The following is a 21596-nucleotide window of genomic DNA, read 5'->3' on the forward strand; positions in this document are numbered from 1 at the left end:
GGGGGGGGGGGGGGGGGGGGGAAAGAAACAACCAAGCCAAACCATCCCCTCCTCCCATAATTTCAAAATATAATGAATAGTCTAAAAGACCTTTGTTTCTTTATCAAAATTTCAGTTACATCAAGTAATGCCTGACATGATGTTTTCCTTTTAGCAAGAACCTGAAGTGCAGGTTCATCAGAAGACCAGACCAATGCAAGTATGAAAACAAATGCAGCAGACAAGAACATACAGTATTATTTTAATCCATTTGACACGGAGGAAAACTGACCAGTCATAACTCACAGTTTGCAGAAAGATCTTTTTTTGTAATATACTGTTTGCAAAACAGCTTTTCAAGAGAAACCAATTATGGCATCTCTATATTTTCCATAATTTTGCACAGTAACTTTTCAAACCGCAATACAGAGTATCTCCTATTATAAGAAAAGGAAAAAGTACTTCATACCATACTTTTCAGAAACTTTTTTTTTTTTTTTTTAAATAATTACTTGCACAAGAGGAAGGTTACAAATTTTAAAAGTACTTTTATTGTGTATCTTTCATAATACAATTAGTGAAATTGCTTTATTTCCATGATCAGTCAGACCTGCTTCCCCCACTGATATTTAACAAAACTAAAATATTTAAACATGAACATGTTAATCTTTTCGAAATACCTGGGGATTTGATTTGGCTAGATTTTCTATTTTAACCCATGCTTCTTCCCTTTCCTTCAATTTTAGCTTCTCTCTGAAAAAAAAAAAGAATTAGAACCAAAAATGGCAAATGCAGCTTGGTGAATCTTGCATCACAACATGTACACTTTCTCAAACATGAAGAAATTCACTAGAAGAATTCAACAGAATAAATTATGTAGCTATGCCTGCTTCGGCCAACTGTCCAAAATTTCAGTTACTGCTGAAAGGGTTGTTTGCATTGTATCAATACCCCATGATTGCAAAGCAACATTAAAAAGGAAAAAACTTTTTATTTCCTCATGAAAGCAACAATCTGGCTGATACCAGTTTATCTTTAATAACTGTATACTGTTAAGAGAGTTAAACCAAAAAGAAGTCTTGATCTATGTTGAAAGTGTGTTTGCATTTTAACTATGTAATATTTGAATTCTATATTGCAACATAAGAAACTAATATCTGTCCATAAAAGGAACAGAAATTTTGTCAGCCCAATGGCTTCAGGTACTAGTTTAAAGGAAAAGGCCCAGAAACATTCTGAATTGAACACTGACAGAAGTACGTGACAAAAACACACTCATTCAAGAGTTACAAGACAAGAGGGATGACACGGGATGTCCTTTTTTTTTTTAAGAAAAATTAAAGTAGGAAACGTTGTTTCCTTATGCCTAATGTAATTCCAAAAGGTATAATCTAGGGTTTTTTTCCTTTCTTTCTTACAGATAATTTATTGCAGAGATTAGAATGAACATCTGTCTCTGAAAGGTGGTAGAGTTTAAAAGCACTTTGATCTTAAGAGTTCTAAAAGTCCTTTCAGGCTCCAGTGCATAGAACAGATGATCCAAATGTGGTTTGTTTGTTTGTTTTTAAAAAGAGCACAGTTATATTCAAGCACATACACAATTTGCCTCCAACTCTCAATTAAGGTAACTCTGGACTGAGGGGCGAACAACTCTTTAACCACCTCCTTTTAAATTCTTATGTGGTGGGGGATTTTTGTGGTTTTGTTTTGTTATTATGTCACTCAGCAGTCTGCCTGCCTTAGTTCACACTCAAACACCCCACCCCACTACCCCCCTGCTAAAAATGTAACAGAGAAGGACCGCTTTCCCATGTAGAAGGGATTCTACTTCTTTGCTATGAGGAAAGGCAAATGTTCACATTTTGTTATCTATAAGCACACATATATCTGAAAAATTTGTTATACTACAAGCTCGCTTCTACTTAAATTGTAGTGAGGAATGTCAAAACTTGGACAAATCAATCCACATTAAGAATATGTACTACTTCCAGTACATTGGTTTAAAATAAATATATAATTTGAACCACTACTTGAAGGAATCCCTGTTAAAAACATTCTGTCTATTTAACAAAATTGGAAAAAGAGGAACAGAAGATAAGTGACTTTATGATCATAAAAGTTATCTGCATTTCTGGGCACAAACCAGAAAAATCTAGGTTTCAAATCCCTGCTCTGTTCACTGGCCTATGCAAGAATATACTAAACTCGGCAGGATTCTTCTGGCAAATAATGTACAAATGCCCTTTATTACAACAGAGTTAACAACTTTATTGCAGGTAGTTTTTAGAAAAACATGCACATATGCTCTCACATAATGCAGTGCTGAAAATACTGGAAGAGTGTTTTGGGAGGAACCAAGTGACAACATGAAAGAAAATAACACTGGGTAAATAAATCATGCTAAAATAAACACTGGATATAAACTAAACTCTTTCACAGATCTTTTACACTGGGCTCCATGATTAGCAGTGTGCCTCTCAAAAAATAATTTTTAGGAAGATGGTGACCTCCAGCACTACTGGGTCAAAGACTACATGAGGTACCCTACTCTTTAAGGAGATCTTACAGTTCACATATAACAAAAAGTTTCACCAAGTCAGTTTTGAGACTGCTGTACTGTAATCAAATAGGCAACTTACCACTAAAGACAGTTTTTCAGAGCTAAAGCACTCTGAACAAAATATTCAAGAACAGACAGACACACTGACATGAAAACTTACTTCAGTTTTTCTGCTTTAAATTGCTGTGTGCAGTCATCGAACAGTTTTTGGTTCATCTCCATGAAGAGTTTCAGAGCATTGTATATCAAGCCATGTATTGTCCTATAAGTAAAACTTCTGGTTGAAACTCAGAGTACTTTAAACTTTGAAATCTATTTTTTCTGGTCAACAGTAGCCAATAGCCTACATAACTGGAAAATTACATCATTTCAGAATAAGTGGAAACAATACTAGTTAGTGGAAGTTTCAGTTTACCCTCAAAAGGGCTAATACAAGTACTGAAATTACCAACTTTGAATGCAGTTTTCTTACTCTATAATACTACTTGTCACTTTTGATATTTGAACTTTATTTTTAATACTACGTGTATCAATAAAAGACTAGTTTTGAAATTTAGTTGTCGACACTAATCAAACTAGGGTTATTACAGAAAATGCAAGATGACGTTAAAGATCTTGATATAGGTTAACTTACTGGCAACTGACAAATTCAGGAAAAAAGTTAATGATTAAAGGAGCTTAGAAAAGACACCATTCATTTTGAAAACTGCCACACAGCAACAGCACTCACTTCAACACAGTTATGCCAGGACTCTAGAAAAGTGTTAGAAAAGTCAAGTGGAAAACATCAGAAAAATTAAGCAAAAATAATCTGCTTTAATGAAGCACTTTTACACAGTAATTTACAGTTCCTGTCTGATATCTACTAATGATCATTAAATCCAAAAAGCTATCAGTTAAAGCATACACGAGTTACACGTAAAAGTGCAGCTGTACTGGGTAGCATGACTTCTGCTCAGAATAAAATGAATGCATGGCCTTGAAAGCCAGGAAAAAACCAACTGACAGCAATCGACATTTACTATGTAGAACTGCATCACTGAATCAGAATTGTTATTAAGGAGTACGTTAATATCCAGTGACAGTAACCAATCACTTTAACATCACTTTATCTTCCATTTATTTTCCTGTGTTTAGTGGCAGATTGATTACTCTGGCCAACCCACCACCAGCCCTCAATTCATAGTCAGCGCTAGACTGAGACTTTCACCATCCCAGCAGTTGTGTAATAGCTCAAACAAAGAGGCCCTTTACAACGGAACAGCTGCAGAAAGGAACTAACCAGGACTGTTTTCATGCGTAAGTACTATGTTATTGTGGTGAAAAAAGCAAAAATAGTCAATGGAGAAAGAAGAGAAAACAATAAAAAAAAAAAAAAGGGGGGGAGGAAGGAAAAAAATGACCTGATCTATAACATATTCCACTAGAATGCAGAAGAAATGCAAATCAGCAAAGAAGTTTGAGATCAGAAATCAAAGCCAGTCTTTAGAAGTGTCTGAACTATATATTAATGCCAAATTTGCTTCATATGAATAAAATACATCATGGATTAGATGGACTAAAACACTATTTCTTGTTTAATGGAAAAAAAAGAAAAAAACTATCTTCCTTAATTCCTAGTATTTCCTAAAAATTCTGACAACAATAGTCTCCCTCCTTATCCAGCAACTTTAATGTCATAGAATAAACAGTTCAACACACTCCTAGAACTAGCAACTCAAAGGTCTGAACCACCTTTAAGTCTAGAACTAGACATAAGTGAAGTAGCAGAATTTTATTTGTACAAGTGTTTCTTACTTGTTCCAATGCGTCTTTGAATTCCGGTACAAGGATGGAAACATGATGGGTAAAATCTTTGCGGCATTATCACTAATTAAACTCATAATATATTCATTATTCCAGTAGTATAACGCTCGCTCCGCAACCTAAGATGACATGAAAAAAAGGAATACAATCTCTTGAAGCAAATAATTGAAACATTTGGCAAATACATGGGAAAGGTAAAAAAAGCTGCAACTTAGGATTTGGATTTTTCTAGTGCAAATGGGAGTCACAGACCTGATGGAAAGACAGATGAAGAACTGCCTTTTCCTTGATAGGGAGATACTTCAAACTATAACCTATGAACTGTGAAATTCAAGCAAAGGAATGTTTTCCAAAAGAAAGAGTATTTGTAGAACTCTATTACAATCAGCAAAATGCAAACACTATGCACTTAAAGGGTTCACGGACACAGAACTGGAAGATTATTTTTAAAAAAAAAATAATTATTGTGAATAATAGTAGGTAATTGAAATGCTGTGGTTTCAACCCCAAGTCCCAAATTAATGTTGACATATGGGTGATCCCCACAGCCCTTCACAAAGGGGGGGTGAGTTTACCTTTAGGCTTCCCTCCAGGGTGGGTCCGGCCTTGCAGGAGAGCCATTGGGTAAATGAGCCCCAGGTGTCCCACATTAAGTAAGCAAAGGTCAGGTGTCCCACTGAGGGATAAAAGCTGGGACCACTTGCAGGAAGGGGCAGTGTCTGTGTGTGAGGTGGATGCCCTGTGCGGAGTTCCCTGTTGGGGAAGGACCTCCCAGCCTCCCTGGGACTGGGCTCCAGTCAGGTCTGGCTTTTGTAAACATGGGCTGTGTAGAGATTCAGTATTTGGCTTCCTTGGTCTTACGTGTTTGGCTTGTTGACTCAGTTGTCTCCCATCCCTTCTATAGGAGACTGCATTTCACCATTTATTCCACCCATTATTAGGGTCAGTGAGATTGATGTCAATTATGTATCATCTGACTGACTTGTCTGTACCCCCAGCACTCACCCATGTACTGACCCTTCTGTATCAAAAACACTTTGGTTATTGGTTCATCTTTATGCTGGCTGTGTCCTTTATGCTAGGCCTAATAACTGGCAAAACAGTAATAGCAACAAAAATTTTGCTTAATAAAAATCCTCATAATATTGTACATTCAGTAAGTACAGACCTGAAAGTGTGGACTGGACACACATTTGGCTAGCTGTCTGAAAAGAGGCTCCATAACTTTTACAAATTCAGATGGTTCAATAACATCTAAAATTTCTTCTAGTTCATTTAAAAACATGACTTCTTTTGGACTGTGAGTCTTTGGCCAGTATTTCAGCAGTGCCATTACAACCTGTAGAGACAAAGTGAACATAATCTTCATGATAATTTGACTTTACCTTGTGCTAAATTATAGCTCATTAAGAAGCCAGGTATTTTAAACAGAACAGAAAACTCAGACTTCTTATCCCATGTGACAGCAGTGATCAGATATGGTTCAGTGTCACAGAAATAACTGTTAATAGGTTTGAAATACTTCTTCAGAAAACAAAGTTACATACTTAAATGTTTATAAATAATAATCAAAAAGACTACAGAAAACAACCTGACATCTAACTTAACATGATCATCAAATCAAAGTGCAAATTTGCTACTATACTACGGGGAAAATTAGCTGCCACTTAAGTGATAGCAGCTTTCAAACTATAATTTCCTGAAGGCGTAGCTCAAAGCTCAAGAAATTCAGTCCCATCATCTTATTTTAAGAAAAGATTTACTATAAATACCCAAATTGACAGGTGACCAACTACTCTAGGCATGCTGCTCTTAAACACTGAGTTTTATTTAATTTACTATATTACTATAATCAGTCTGAACTTTCTTCATGATTAAATTATTTACCCAGCTTGCTGAAGCCATTTTTGCTTAGCAAGCCATGAATACTCAAAAGATAAGTGGGAGGAAAGGGCAAGGAAGGGCAGAAGGAGAGGGGAGACAGCTAAAGGATCCATAAAAATGTGACAAAGGAAGTTGTCTGCCAGTTGGCTCATGACTCTTCAGGAAGAATCTGTGGGAAATGTTTCTGAAGTCTAACTGAAAACCAAACTCTCTCATCTACTGGATATATAAGTAGAATTTAAGTCTGAAAGGTGATACTAGTTTATCAGTTTAAATATATTTAGACATTGTATTCATTACTTATCAATTGCATAATAATTTATTTAAGAATATAAAGACAATACACAAAGTTGTACTGAAGGAATACTGACTCATGCTGCTAGCCATTTCTGATTTAAGGAAAATACGAGTAGACACAAATGTTTTTGTTGTGAAAGGATGGTGATTTTTTTCCCCCAAAGATGTCAGTTTTCAAACTAAAGTGTAAGATTTTAAAATTTTAGATTTTTTAAACAACTGTAAAAACTGTTTTCCATCTGTGGAGATCTGGTGCCAAACAATATTCAAACAGGAAGACATTTTCCTTCAAAGAATATTTAAACCATGTTAAATACTTTAAAATTATTGGCATAGCACTCAATCTTAATTTTAGATATTTCATACAACCTTGAATGTGTAAATTTATAAATGTTTTTGTTTTGTGGTTAAGGATTAAAAAGCCACATAAAGAACAAAAATATGCCAGTGTCTGTCTAGTCCTAGATGTAGAACTGGAGACAAAATAAAACCCCAAAACAGTAGACTTATTGAAAAAACTCTTTTAAAAGACAGTGTATATTTGGTTTTTTATATCTTTTAGAAGTTGTAACAATCCATTATCCTTTCTCTCAGACAACTGTTTTCTCTCATTTAGAAAAAAAAGCAGGGTTTTTTTTTGCTTTCTGAAATGGAGGACATTTTAAAAGTCCAGGTTTTTATATTTAAAAGCTATAAGCAGTATTTAATATCATCACTGACAAGACAACTCAGTGAGAAATCAGTGTATTATTTCATCATGAAAGCAGACACTATGTCTTTAATGAAGCCTTGGGAAATTTCTGCAGATTTTTTTAATAAGATGTCAGAAAGTCTCATATGACAATTATAAGGGGAAATAAAGCATTTTATTTTGTAATGACCAGAATTTTTGAAGGGAAACTTAGTGCCTCGGTGATGCATGCCCCAAGTTTCTGAAGAATGTTGTAATCATACTAATTTGGGATAAAAAATGGAAACAGACTTGGATGCATATTAGTTCAGATTTGTTCTAGGAAATATGTAACATCCTAGCTCTGGAGGAAAGTTAAGATTTCAAGATCTCATATAGCATGAATGACAGAATGTCTGATATTTGATATCTTAACAAATATTAAAAGCTCCAAGTAGAAGAGTTCTTGCTCAGCTGCATACTTCATTTGTTTCAAGAATTCCAGTTTTCATTTTACAATGGAAACGTTTATAATCAAATAATGTGCGCTTTTATTAGTAGCAATCATTTTACTGCTACTTAGCAATTAAACATATTAGTTCTTACCTACTTAATATTGGGTGTAATGAGGCAAAACACTATATAGTATCAAGGACAATTAAAAGCATTCATCTGTGCAATTACGTGCAGCCAGTCCAAAGTCTGGTTTTGTCTATGGTCCAAACTTGGTAGACATGAACAGGGTCTGACTCAAAAGCCTTGCATCAATAGGTAGCTTCATGTGCCAGAAATCTGTGTTCCATCAACATTAGTCTCTCAACAGAGCACGGTTCAGGCAAGCTAATTTCTGACTAAACTGCTTCTGGATCAACCATCTCATACACAGACAGCCAGAGCAAAATAAGCAGAATGAACTCTGGTCTGTTTGTACGAGGTATGCTCTTAATGGTGTTTCAATTCATTCTGGACATTCCGAACAACTGTTGAAAAAGCTGAATTTGATAGATCAAAATGGTTAAATATTTGACTCTTCCTAATAAAAACAATTACGTATCAAAACTTTGTTCCTCAAGCCTCCTAAACAGTCGATAGATGAAAGGGATATTAATATTCCAAAATATACAATAATAGCAAGATAAACTTACTGGTTCTGTAAGCGTGCTGTCCTTTTCTAAAAATTGAACTACACAGTATGCCAGCTACAGTAAAAGAAAAAGATTTTTATTAGTGCTCACTGTGAAACTGAACACACTTTGAAATCACTAGCATAAGTGGAGAACACTTCTGAATTCAAATAAAACCACAACAGTTCTGTAACTTTACAAAAATTATTTGGCAGACAATTTAAACAATGAAGGGGTAAATATGCTTCAGCAATTTCTCCCAACTTTCTCAAGTTCTTACCTTTTTCTGGGTTATATAGACAAACACGTAATGCTTTTTAGTATGTCAGATACTTTCTTTTTAGACACAGTACTTTGCATTTCAGCACACTTCATCTTTTCAAACATGGGACTTAAAAAAATCACAGTCTTGTCCTCTAAAGTGCTTTTCAATCCCTAACATTCTGGTGTCTCATGCTGATTTAACAAGTATTTTCTACTTTATAGTCTAAGTTAGTTTAAAATGTACTGAAGAGTTGTAAATCTTAGGGTTTTCTATGTACGAGAACTAATGATAACTATGCATGTCAGTGTAAAGCTGATGCAAGCTGAGGCTGAATTACAGTATTTACCAACTTCAATTCTGAGAATGAGACTGTCTGTCTGTGCCTAAACAGTGAAATATTACATCCCTTTCACTCGATAGGCCAACGGTCCCAAAGTAAATGGGAAGATCACTGCACACATCATGAACTGTTTAACCATTTTCCTAACATCTCTCCATTTATGAAAGTTCAGCTGATTAGTCCAATTCTTCTCCTGTTTTTGATGATTGCTATCGAGAATGTCCCTAAGTAACCTGAGGACTGTACCAAGATGATTGTATCTACTGTCCTCTGCTATTCTAAAGTAAATTTGAACTGAATATAGAAATTAGCTTTCTTCATGTATATCTAGATTTGGCAGCAAAATTCTGAATATCTGCCACTGTTTCAGTGTGAATTTTTGTGGTTTTACTCTGGTGTTTCACATACTAAGCTCATTTGAAGTGCTTTCTTATTTCTTTCAGTAGGACATGTAAGAAAGGCATCCCTAAGTCACTATCTTCTTTTTACTGATAGCAGTGAGGAATGCAAATCACCTGAAGGTTTTGGAGAATTAGAATTAAGGGGAATAAACACAGACCAGTCCATCTTAGGTAGGTAGAAGAAAAGGTGACGATCACAGATATCTGTACTAGTTGAGATTATAATAAAGGTCTGATTGGCCACACTCCAACAGGTTATGTTCATAGCATTAGAAAAAAAGAAAAAAACCCAACTTTTTAAACGGGAGCCACTCTAGCTTACTACTTCAAGAGGAACTGATGTGAGCCCCAGAAGGCAAGATCCAAAGCAAATGTTTATAAGCATCTCTAATTGCTAGAGAATTGTAATTACACAAATGGTGTTCTTAAAGATGCAAGTTGTCAGTAATTTTATTTGAAGAAATGGTACTTACAACTTAGAATACTTAAACTTACATAGAGAATGTTGAACTTTCAAATTAAAAGAACAAAGCTGTGTAACAACCTCTCATAGATAAAATTCTAGCATATCACAGTAATACTCTGTTTTCTCTAACACACTATGATTCCCCACTTCTCTAGGAATTCTGAATGGAACTAAACTCAGCACAGAAAAGATACAGCTGGTTTAAAAGCACAATACAACTCAGATACCCCATTTTTTTTCTGTGTACTTCTAAAAATATCTATTGAATTAACTAATGATGTCCTAGCAAATGCCCAATTAATTTCAAAACATCAACAGTTGTAAGAAACTGAATTCAGCTGAAATTCTCCATGTAGTTTTAGAAAAAACTGTTCATAGATGACATTCATTAAAATCATACTTTTCTGCAATTTTTGTATGTCTAAACATTACAGACAAGAGCAAGATAAACAAAAAATTCTGTGGGTGGATAAATATCAAGAACTCTCACATTAACCAACTACTTCATGCATTTCATCTATAAACACTACAGTGCTTTAAAAAAAGATATTTATTTATACACACACACACGTATATTTTTAAATTTTTTTTGCCCCTCAGCAAGTGAAGCGTTATGGGTACATGTATTAAATAATTTCCTGGTACATGTATTAAATAATTTCCCCAAGACCAGTTAACAGGGAAGTGTTGAAGCTTAGAACAGAATCCATGTCAGAATGACTAGCATCTCCCTGACCTCTCTAGGCAAACTTGCTTTAAAATTAGTATGAAAAGTGCCACACAAAACTTACCTGTGGATGGTAGACACTGAGTGATTTCACTTTGTGCAATGGTAACAAAACCTTCAATAGGAATATTTTGTGCTCTTCTTTTAAAGGTAAGGCAAATCCATTAATTATGCTGTCAGGGAAAGAAATTTAAGAAGAAAAATCAATAATTACACAAAATTTGCACTACTGTACAGGATATACCAAAATCCTTGTTTGGGTTTTTTTGTGATCTGGACAACATGATACAATAGAAAAATTTACAAATTAAGCATGCACCAGCTCCCAGATCCAGCTCCCTAAAGATTACATATTAGTAGTCAAATCAACCTCTGCCCATTTTTTGCCCAAGTCTTTCACAGGTCCCAAATTCTTCTGAGCAACATAACCATACCTACACTTCAGATTCCAACTTTCACTATGAACTATTCACTATCACCAAAGCTTTGAATACATATTTCTTCCAGCTTCTTCAGGGAATTAAAGAATGAACCAGAGACTGGACGTAGATGAGATCAATCCAGGACAGCAGACAACTCAAAACATGACTTCTACTAAAATATTCCTACTTCTGCAAGACTCTAGAATATAATCAAACAGCATCTCAGTACATCCAAGTTACAGGTGAGTGCAGATGTGGCTCAATACTGGCTCAATGGCACTTTTACCTAAAACCACAGTACTAGAAGAGTGTTTTGTGTTCACTCACTGTGTCAGCATTAACATCAGTTAAAACATCTGGAATCCTATTGCCCATTTACTATTATTTTATTCATTTTAATGTTCTTTGCTTCACTAACAAGGATAGAAGACACTCAGGTAGAAGGAATCTGCCAAACTTACCTTGGAAAAAACACACATTAAAAAATTCAAAGTTACACATACTTGAGATCTCAAAAATCACATGATGTCTCAGAATTAAGGCTTACTAAATAACACTTGCTCACCCTTGCTGCACATGCTTAAAATAATTTTCACTAGTAATGACTGTACAACTGTTATAAGGATATGAGGTTACTCCTACTAAAGTCTCTCAGTGCATACTATCAAACCCACATTTCTACATTAACACTTCTACGGTGTTCTTGCCAACTTCCACATACTCAAGTACACAATTTCATTTAAAAAAAAAAAAGTTTCTCCAAGATGAATTGAGGGTAGTTAACCACAAAGAGGAGCAGAACTGTAGGGCAAGGTTAGCCTCCAGTGAGTGTGAAGTAATTATGCAATCCTGTCAAGACATGATTGTCAGAAAAAAACATTACCACATTAGTAGTTCCTGCTGGAAGTGTTCATTTGTCCAGTATTATGTAGAACTTAGCAAAGGAAAAGAATGAAATCTAGTACTTCAGCATGAATTTAAATTCCTCTTTACTTCTGACAAGTCAAAACCCAGGAACCCAACTAAAAAAATGTTACTCATAAGAAGCTCTACGTCAACAACATGCTGTGTTAAACTCCTTAATGGATTGGAAGAATAACCAGTACAGAACAGCTACAGCTCGGAAGCTTCATTTAGCTACTAGAAATTTTGATTTGGAAGCCCAAGGGAAAAAAACCCAACCCAACCCAAACCAACCACACAACTTTTAAATCTGTAATACTTAAAGCTAACCTAACAAAACCAAGAATGAAAAACCTGTTGACTTAAGTTTTGAAGATTTAGGTCCATATTGTAGTATATAAGCATTATACATTCTTCAGTGTATCTTGGTGAATATTACTTGATTATAGTATGTTGAAGTAATGATGGATATGTAATTCCTTTAATCATTGAACATTTCACTGAAAAATTAAAGAACTATTCTGGGCAGACATGTAGATCTAGACAATTTAAAAACATCTTTCCAATTTCAACAGCATTCTGGGCTGCATTAGGAACAGCCATGCCAGCAGGTTGAGGGAGGTGATCCTTCACTTCTGCTCAGCCTTGATGAGACACATCTAAAACGCTGGGTCTAGTTCTGTGCTCCCCAGAACAAGAAGGATGTGGACATACTGGAGGCAGTCCAGTAAATTGCCATTAAGATAATGAAGGGACTGGAGGGAGTATCTGACATACAAAGAAAGGCTGAGAAAGCTGTTAAGCCTGGAGAAGACTCAGGGGAATCTTACCCCTGTGTACAAATACCTGAAGGGATGGTGTAAAGAAGACAGAGTCAGACTCTTCTCTGTAGTGCCCAGTGAAAGGGCAAAAGGCAATGGGCACAAACTGAAAATGGGAAATTTCATTGAAAAGAAAAAACGCTTTTTATTGTGAGCGTGGTCAAATGTGGGAACCCACTGCCCAGAGAGGTTGTGGGGTCTCCATCCTTGGAGGTATTCAAAGCACAACCAGCAACCTGCTTTCATTGACCTGTTATTTTTATGTGCAAAGATATGGGAACTCCATAAAGTAAACCTAACTAAACATTTGAAGTGTATTAATGTATAAAAAACCCAAAAGCTTGCATATGGATTAATCAGTTGATAAAAAACACAGTGTTTTGATGAGGCTACCAGATTTAAGTTGTAAAATTTTAGTTTCAAGGGCTTTCAGGTGCATCACTGAGGTTTCTAAAATAACGGAATTAACAAAAGAAGGTTTCTGAAGTTTCATAACCTGTGCTTCCTTTGTTTACCTGCCACGCATTTAGTGATGTTAGAAGAATTTCTGAATAAATTTCACCTCATTACACATTATTTGTAGGTGCTCTACAACTAATATAATTACAAGAATCCTAAGCTAGAAAATAAGACTTAAAAAATAACATTTAAAAAACTGTCACATCCTAAAATGCTGACACAACGTTCAAGTTTTTATTGTCTTTCTGCAATCTCGCAAAAAACTTATCCACTTTGTATGAAACTATTTTAATATTGTCTCAAAGCAATCTGCAATCCCCCACGATTTTCAGTCTAGTCTGAAGATCAAGTGAGTTTAATTAAAATGTAGAACTTACCTTCCCAGTATTTCCAGTAATTCTGCTATGCCATTGTGATGTTCTGTTTCATAAATAAACCTAAATAAATGAAAAGTTTTACTCAGTTACTGCTGAAGAGAGATACAAATCTAACATCAAGATCCCCATGAACATTACAGGTAGCTTTGACCTCCCAGGTTTTAGTCATTTGGTAAAAAGAAAACAGAAATACATAATGGAAAAGAAACTTTGTGGAAACATAAATCAAAAGCACATCAAGCTTCACAATTGCTTACTCTTTTCTCACACATTGAACAAAGCAACACGTACTTGAGTTTTTTCCAATACTCATATTCTATGCCATTTTAATAATGCATAACTGAACACAGCAAATAACGCTTTAAATATTAAAATAACCCAAGAGCATCTGGCATAATCAAATGCCATGACTCAACCTTCTATAGTGCACAAGGTGTTCAAACAGTTACTACTTATAGATTTAAAAAGCTAATTTAGCATTACAGACTTCCGTGAATATAAAAGAATCTGTAATAAACAGAGGAAGTCAAATTTTCCTGAATGTTCTTTTGACAGAGCACTGTAATTTACTAGACAATCACCTTTCCACCCTTATTCTCAATCGCCTGAGTGTAAATTTACTGAGAAAGTTCTATGAACAACTTCAGGTATTTTACAAATGGTCAGAGAAATTATGAGAAAATAAATCCATTCCTTAAAAAGAATTTTTATTTGAAATTTGTCATAGACTGACATATTAACAGCTACTTTTAATCCAGAATATTTGATGTGACTGTCTTTTCTCCTTAAAGACCCTCTCCATACAATTCAGGATAACAATTCCAAGCAAAACTAAAGACAATGATATGAAATGCTTTGGACTGAATTAACAGGAACATGAAGGTTTAATAATTTTTTTTTAAAAAAACACAGTAGGAAAAAAAAGATTAATGCACTATTGGAGCAGAATTCATGCAATTCTGGTCAGTGACTAAATCACAAATAAAACCCACACATTTCTTAGGTAAGCACAGTAACAAACTAACAACTTGCAGGGAAAAGTATAAGAAAATAAAATATTTTGAAAAATTCTACACATACTTTAAGAGCTTATCATGCACAATCCACTAATTCAAGACAGAAGTTGAAAAAACTTTCCACCCTGGTGCTCATATCCAGGAACACTAGTTTAGCTCCTAAATATTATACAACTAAGTGAGGGTTTCTGTTTAATCCCTGCCTGCCCCCCCCTTCATAGAGAGAGGTAGTATCTACAGTGTAAATTATGTAATTTCCCATATACATTTCGGATTGAAAACATGTTTTTATACAAGCTATTACAAAGTTGATCTAATGACTAGAACATTCCTTAGTCTTTCAAAAGCCTTGCACCAGAACTATCAGTGTTTGAAGACTTTGCTTCATTACCCCTGAAAGTAAAGTGCAAGAAGCAGCAAATAAAAAAACACTGTTCAGAGGTGTATTATAATATGCTATGATGCCGTTGTATCATCTGGTTTAGATATTTTATAAAATTATACATTTTGGAACTAATTTAATAAAATCTATGTGTGGGGAAAAAAATTTATATCTTTGTTCCAAAGATACACCTGTATTTTTTCCTTAGGCTCTTGACAAGTCCAGTCAAAATCAGTTGTCTGCAAGACAGTGAAGGCTTACTAACTATTTTAAAGTAGCCCCTCTGTATCTCTTCTAAAGGCTTACTTGTTAGCACAGAAAGGGACGATAAGCTCCCTCTACAGCTGGTACTGCTGGGTGCCATTCATGAGATGGCACCAAGTATGTGGCAGCTTTTTGCTATTTTCTTAAAGGGGTAGCATCATACATTCATTTTGAGATGAAAGCAACAGTGGCAGAGAAAAAGGGAAGCATGATGGAAGGAGTGTAAAACTGATACACAACAATTATTTGTAGAAAAGAGAAGCGCACCAAAACTGAAAGCCTAAGAAAAAGGCACCATAATCTTGCATTCACACTTGACATAATGGCAGTAAAAACACTTCTAAAGACCTTTGGTAATACAGTGGATTAATTTTTCATATTTACATTTTTACTACAGTTCATTCTATGGCAATTAAAAAATACTTCACAAGTTCTAAATGGTACATCCAGTTTTGAGGGAAAAAAAGGCAGTAAATATGTTCCTTCAAGCAAATTCTAGATCTCTCATTCGATTTGAGCCCAACTTTTTATTAAGGCACTACTGTAATACAAACACTACTATTCCATAAGAAAAAAAAAAAAGTCTCACGAAAAGATACCAAACCATGCACTGAATTACATACTAACTCAAATTTCAGCTGCCAAATTTATGCTGTGTGCATGACTACTTACTTTAAATCTCCCAGACTGGTATTAATTACTGTTAGATGTAGCCATATTTGGTATAACTTATGAAGAATTAAAAAATTGCTAGCAGTGTTTTGGAGTATTTTTAGTTGTGTACCCGATCACATGCATCATAATCCAAAGATATTGACATACCTATAAAATATATTATTAATTTGTTTCCGGATGTAAGCTCTTAAGCCTAAGAATTTCCCATATATTCTGTGAAGAGTTGTTTTAAGAAAATCTCTTTCACGAGGATCTTCACTGTCAAAGAGCTCTAAAAGCTGCAAAAAAGGAAAAGATGCACTTTACTTGAATCTAATGCACTGTAAAATAATTTAGAGCTTGAAGTCAAAAATTCTTTTTTTACCTCACCTGTAATACAAACTTCTGATCAATATATTTCTTAGCTATATTAGGTTGAAAATCTGGAGATTCTAAAAACCTTAAGAAAAATTCATAAACAAGCTGAAAAAAACAACAAAAAAATAGTATTAGACTTTTAAACAAGGAACCATTTTATAAGCAGCATATTGCCAAAATTACTAATTAGTTGCTCAGAAGGGCACTATGTTTTTATTTGTATTTATTTATATACCACACAGAAAAAGCTTTGCTTTTGGTCTCCTGACAAAGTACAAGAACTTAAGGTTCTTTAAACTGCTTTAAAATTCTGCTGAGCTCCATCACTAGTTTCTACTCAAATGACATACAGTAATCTAATATTCATCATGCCCAGAAGTACGTGTTTTGAAAATTCTCTGTTGTCCTCTGCTTGTCACAGTACCTCTAAAAGTTGAGCTGTGCCAGAGTCAGATCAAAGCATTCATAGTGACAAAGAGAAGCTCATTTAAAAGCACAGCAGTTACATCTGTACTGCAAGAAAACGAGCCTTTAACCTATAATGCACTAACTGAATTTAAAAAAAAAAAATATTATCAGTTTAAATTCAAGAAATATATTTTAAATATTGCAGAGAAATGTAATTGACTTGAGATAAACACATAACCTAAACAATTTTATGTCAATAAACAATGACTTTAACTTCAAAATTCTATTAGACTATGACATCCTAGTCTTCATTAAATACCTGTAGATGAGGCCATGCAGCTTCTAAGGTTGGTTCATCTTCCTCTGGATCAAATTCTGCTCCCGTTGGATTGGAAGATGGTGGTAATGTTCGAAACATATTAACTGCAAACTGAAATCACATGTGCCTTTAAGAACTCTGAAACAAGTAACTGATTAAAAAGGGACTTCAAAGATGGTTTTGACTGAGAATTCTTTAAGTGAAGTATTTTAATTAACATTTGCAAAAACACAAGCTATATAATGCAGTAGTTCAAACAACGAGGTACATTGATTCTTTAAAAATTTCTAACTTGAGTAACGCTTTTCCACGCAGTACTCTTTAAAGCACAAACCTACTATTAGTACATTTTATTAGCATATTGCTCTGATCTCTTTACACACACACATATTATAAAAGCCCAAGTAAAAGTATATAAAATGTTTACAGAAACATTTTTTAATATATATACTTTAGAGGGCCTTGCAACAATCTGCAAAAGTGGAAGTCAGAAGCAGAGATGCAAAACAAAGATTGCAAATTGTTCTTCTCTAGAATATTACTGGTTTCATTTCACACTGTGGGTATACACACATGGAAACACTTCAAATTCCTTCCTTCCCCTCTTAGTGGTAATTCTCTTAAACCCTATCCATCTACCTGACAGCATGGGGGGCACTGAGCAGAGAGAAATGCAGATCCTAATCACAGAATCACAGACTCATCTAGGTTGGAAAGGACCCTGGAGATCATCTAGTCCAACCGTTCGCCTAGCACAGTTCCCACCTACAGCATATCCTTAAGCTCTAAATCAGCCCTACTCGTGAACACCTCCAGGGATGGGGACTCCACCACCTCCCTGGGCAGCCCATTCCAACGCCAAACAACCCGTTCTGTGAAGAAATGCTTCCTAATATCTAGTCTGAACTTTCCCTGGCACAACTTGAGGCCATTCCCTCTTGTCCTATCGCTTATTACTTGGTTAAAGAGACTCATCCCCAGCTCTCTGCAACCTCCTGTCAGGTAGCTGTAGAGGGTGACGAGGTCTCCCCTCAGCCTCCTCTTCTCCAGACTAAACACCCCCAGTTCCCTCAGCCGCTCCCCGTATGACCTGTGCTCCAGACCCTGCACCAGCTCCGTTGCCCTTCTCTGGACATGCTCGAGTCATTCAACGTCCTTTTTGTAGTGAGGGGCCCAAAACTGAACACAGGAATCGAGGGGTGGCCTCACCAGTGCCGAGTACAGGGGTGAGATCCCTTCCCTGTCCCTGCTGGCCACATTAATCATGATACAAGCCAGGATGCCATTGGCCTTCTTGGCCCCCTGGGCACACTGCTGGCTCCTGTTCAGCCGGCTGTCAATCAACACCCCCAGGTCCCTCTCTGACTGGCAGTCCAGCCACTCCTCCCCAAGCCTGTAGCACTGCTGGGGGTTGTTGTGGCCCAAATCCTTTAATCTTTATCTGATTTGTCAGCCCCCCGAAAAGTGGTTATCATCCTCATGGAAGTGGAGCATACTACAAGGATGAATTGCTTTTTAAGTTGTTGATATATACACAGAATAAATTATTTTTGTGTTTCCTAGTGCTTGTCTAGATGCACATTCATACTATGTATGAAACCAAGTAGTACCCTTCAGAAACCCCGTTAATGTAAGTATGTTTCAAAGTCCCTACCAGAGACAAAAAACCCATTCCCTGTCATATGGACAGAAAACTTTTCTATGAGGTCTTGTTCTATGCAAACCCACCTCATCACTAAATGCATGTAGCTTGATTTATTATTTTTTAAAAATAGAAATATGTAATCAGAAACAATCACATTTATATCGATTTATACAATGCATATAATCACAAATGCAAAGTAAAACATATTTGTTGGCTGAAAAAAAAAGTCTTATGTGATTTGGAGGATAAATTTAGCAAACATTCTCAAAAGTAACCTTACCTAGAATGGTGCAAAGATTTAAAAGGTCTGCAGTATCCTAAATCCTCCACCTGTAATGACAGCCAGCAAAACCAGCTGGCTTCTTTGTGGATAAGAAAGGAATGACTAATTAGTGATTCAAATGGTTCTTCTCACACCCTGAGGAGTTAAGGATTAAAAGTTTACTGAGCAAGTTGGAGGGAGCAGGTTTCTGTGAGTGCCAGTAAGAAAACCTGAGAAAGCCTTTATCTGTTACGCAAGACAGCTATGGCTGTCAGTATTGAAAAGAGACTAATTCCTCAACTCCACTTATAATCCAGAGTATTAGGTAGGGCAGACATTGGCAGGAGACAACCAAATTGCTGAGCAAGTAGAAAAACGTAATCTATTTAGCCGTGTAAGTGGACCCAATATACACTTTCTTGTTCTATTTTGTTGCTTACTCATTGTGAAACGAATACTAAGCAGTCTAAAATTATTTTTGTACAAATTTAAAAAAAAAAAAAAAAATCAATTCAAATTAGTATATGGTCCCAAACCGCCTCCACTACTTCAAAATGATCCTTTGACACAAATCCCTCAGTCTCTCAGCAGCATGAGCACATTGCAGAAATGACGAGAAAACTGCCAAAATAAAAACACAGTGGTGTACTGTCCTAACCCTTTATAAAAACTGAGTATACTAGGCTCCATAAAGAAATTACCTTCAAGTCTATTCCTTCTTACAACACTAAAGAAAATTCTGCTTTCAAATACACAGATTATTTTGTGCTTTATAAAAATACTAAGATATTTTAAATTAAATTTTGGTGAACATTTGCTCACAGTGAAAATGGTGCTTATGCTGAATGGAGAGCTACATCCTGCACAAAACTGATTTATCAAATCAGTTGCAGCTGGCTGCATGGAGCTTCAGCATACACCATACATGTATTCCCTTCTAAATATGTACCGCAAGTACTGGTTAAAGTAACCTATACATTGTTATTGATATTCTATTGCTGTAACAGATTGGAGATGTCTTTGTGAGTACTTAGGGGAAAATCAGAATACATTACCTGTCTGGCAAAGTAAGAGACAACAGGACAGAGAAGCTGATTTGCCAGTAAAAAGAAAATTCTTTACAAAAGGCTACATCACTAGGAGCAGCAGAAACATTTACAAAGCTTTTTCAAGAAAACCAATACTTGGCTCAGCAAACATGCCAGTACAGGGCATCTCCAGGAGCAGCTAGGAAAAAAAGGAAAGCTTACTCCATTGGAACTTGCACTGAACTGGATGTCTTATTTAAGGCTGAGAAAGAACATTTTATTTCATCAGCTGAAAGGTTCCTGAGCTTTCAACAAGTGTATCATACAGATCAATTTAAGGAAAAAACCCCTAAACCCTGAAAGTCTGAGTTTACCTACACATAGATATCCAGAATGTAAGGTCTACTCCAATATAATTTTGTGTATCTATTCTTTAGGCCACAATTTCAGTCTTAATTATGTTCAAATTTCACTGCAGATAATAATCACTTTTTATTATTTTCTCAGGTTATACTGAGGTTTGTTTTGGGTGGTTGGTTTGGTGGTTTTTTTTGTCCTTTGTTTTTTTAAAATAGCATCAAAGCCTTCTTGCTGATCATTTGAAGATTACTCGAAAGTTCTGAGAGATTAAACTGTCTCAGTTTAGTTACTTTGCAGAGGAATGATTCCACCCATCTTTGGTGGGATTCTGGGAAAAGCAACAGAATGCCATGTTTCCCTCTTCACATTCTGACTTCTTCTCATTAACACCTCCGTTCACAGTTTAAAATAATGCTGTGAATTACCTATTAACTGGCAGGGCTAAGGAGCATATGTATGTGCTGTCCTGCCATCTCACATCTGACAGATGGCAAAGCAGACAGTGGGAGGCAGTATCAAACTGCATCAGCTGAATCTCCAAGACTTACATCATATTCGCATGAAGGAAAAGTCATCCTGATGCTCTGTTTTTCTTCAGAATATTCCTTCATTTCAGCAATTGAGATGTAGGTCTGATACAGACTGAAACTGACATATCAAAGTAATCACTGTTGCAAAGAATTAAAAGTAACGCTAAAATATCTTTATGATTACCTTTCTAAAAGCATGGACATCAAGCAACTAACAACCTCCAACTTTTGTTTAAAAAACTGCAGTGGAAAATTTATGATAAACAATGGTCTTCCAAGAAAACAAACCCAGGAAGACTAGGCTTGAAATCTAGAACTTGTTAGGGTTGTTAAGCAAATGGCAGAATAATCAGCCTTTTCTAGATGAACAAGTCTCAGGCTACTGCTATAAAGAAGAAAAGCCAGCTCATGTAAGGATAGGTACATGTTAGGTACAATGTTTTATGGTGGTTTTTTTAATTATTATTTTTGAGATAACAAAATGTCAGAGTTACAACCAAAACCAGAAAAATTTGTTCCATGAGCATGAAACAAATGAAGCCTGATTGGATGTGTTTTGTATCCTTGACCAACAGAACACAAAACTGCTCAAATCAATGTGCAGCATCTCTCAGTGAAAGCACAGACCTGAAACTCTCTTCGTCTATTAAGCCATTGAAATTTAGGAAAATTTACAGTGAATTAATATCAGTGAGACCTTAACCTTTCTGTCAAATGGCTGATCTTTTTCCTAACTTCCCAGTCTTTTGACCAGACAAGACAAGCTGCAAAACTTAATTTCCTCTAAGGCCAATTTCCCACAGAAGCATTAAGTAAACATAGCATAACTTGAACACACCCCCACCCCCC

General features: G+C 35.6%; 1 protein-coding gene across 2 annotated transcripts in view; it reads right to left on the minus strand.

Annotated features, from left to right (window-relative positions):
* PPP2R5C (protein phosphatase 2 regulatory subunit B'gamma) overlaps nucleotides 1–21596 on the minus strand; it is an 84480-nt gene that overhangs the window by 7745 nt on the left and 55139 nt on the right. For both annotated transcript variants that reach the window (XM_026849534.1, XM_026849533.1), the window contains 10 exons: nucleotides 16923–17033; nucleotides 16208–16300; nucleotides 15986–16116; nucleotides 13502–13561; nucleotides 10584–10692; nucleotides 8342–8395; nucleotides 5514–5684; nucleotides 4337–4464; nucleotides 2700–2801; nucleotides 660–732 (listed from right to left, as the gene is read on the minus strand). In XM_026849534.1, coding sequence (XP_026705335.1) covers nucleotides 660–732; nucleotides 2700–2801; nucleotides 4337–4464; nucleotides 5514–5684; nucleotides 8342–8395; nucleotides 10584–10692; nucleotides 13502–13561; nucleotides 15986–16116; nucleotides 16208–16300; nucleotides 16923–17033 — 1032 coding nt within the window. The remainder of the gene's footprint in view (nucleotides 1–659; nucleotides 733–2699; nucleotides 2802–4336; nucleotides 4465–5513; nucleotides 5685–8341; nucleotides 8396–10583; nucleotides 10693–13501; nucleotides 13562–15985; nucleotides 16117–16207; nucleotides 16301–16922; nucleotides 17034–21596) is intronic.

This window comes from Athene cunicularia, assembly GCF_003259725.1.
Source record: "Athene cunicularia isolate RWA chromosome 5 unlocalized genomic scaffold, athCun1 chr5_part1, whole genome shotgun sequence".
Lineage (NCBI taxonomy): Eukaryota > Metazoa > Chordata > Aves > Strigiformes > Strigidae > Athene > Athene cunicularia.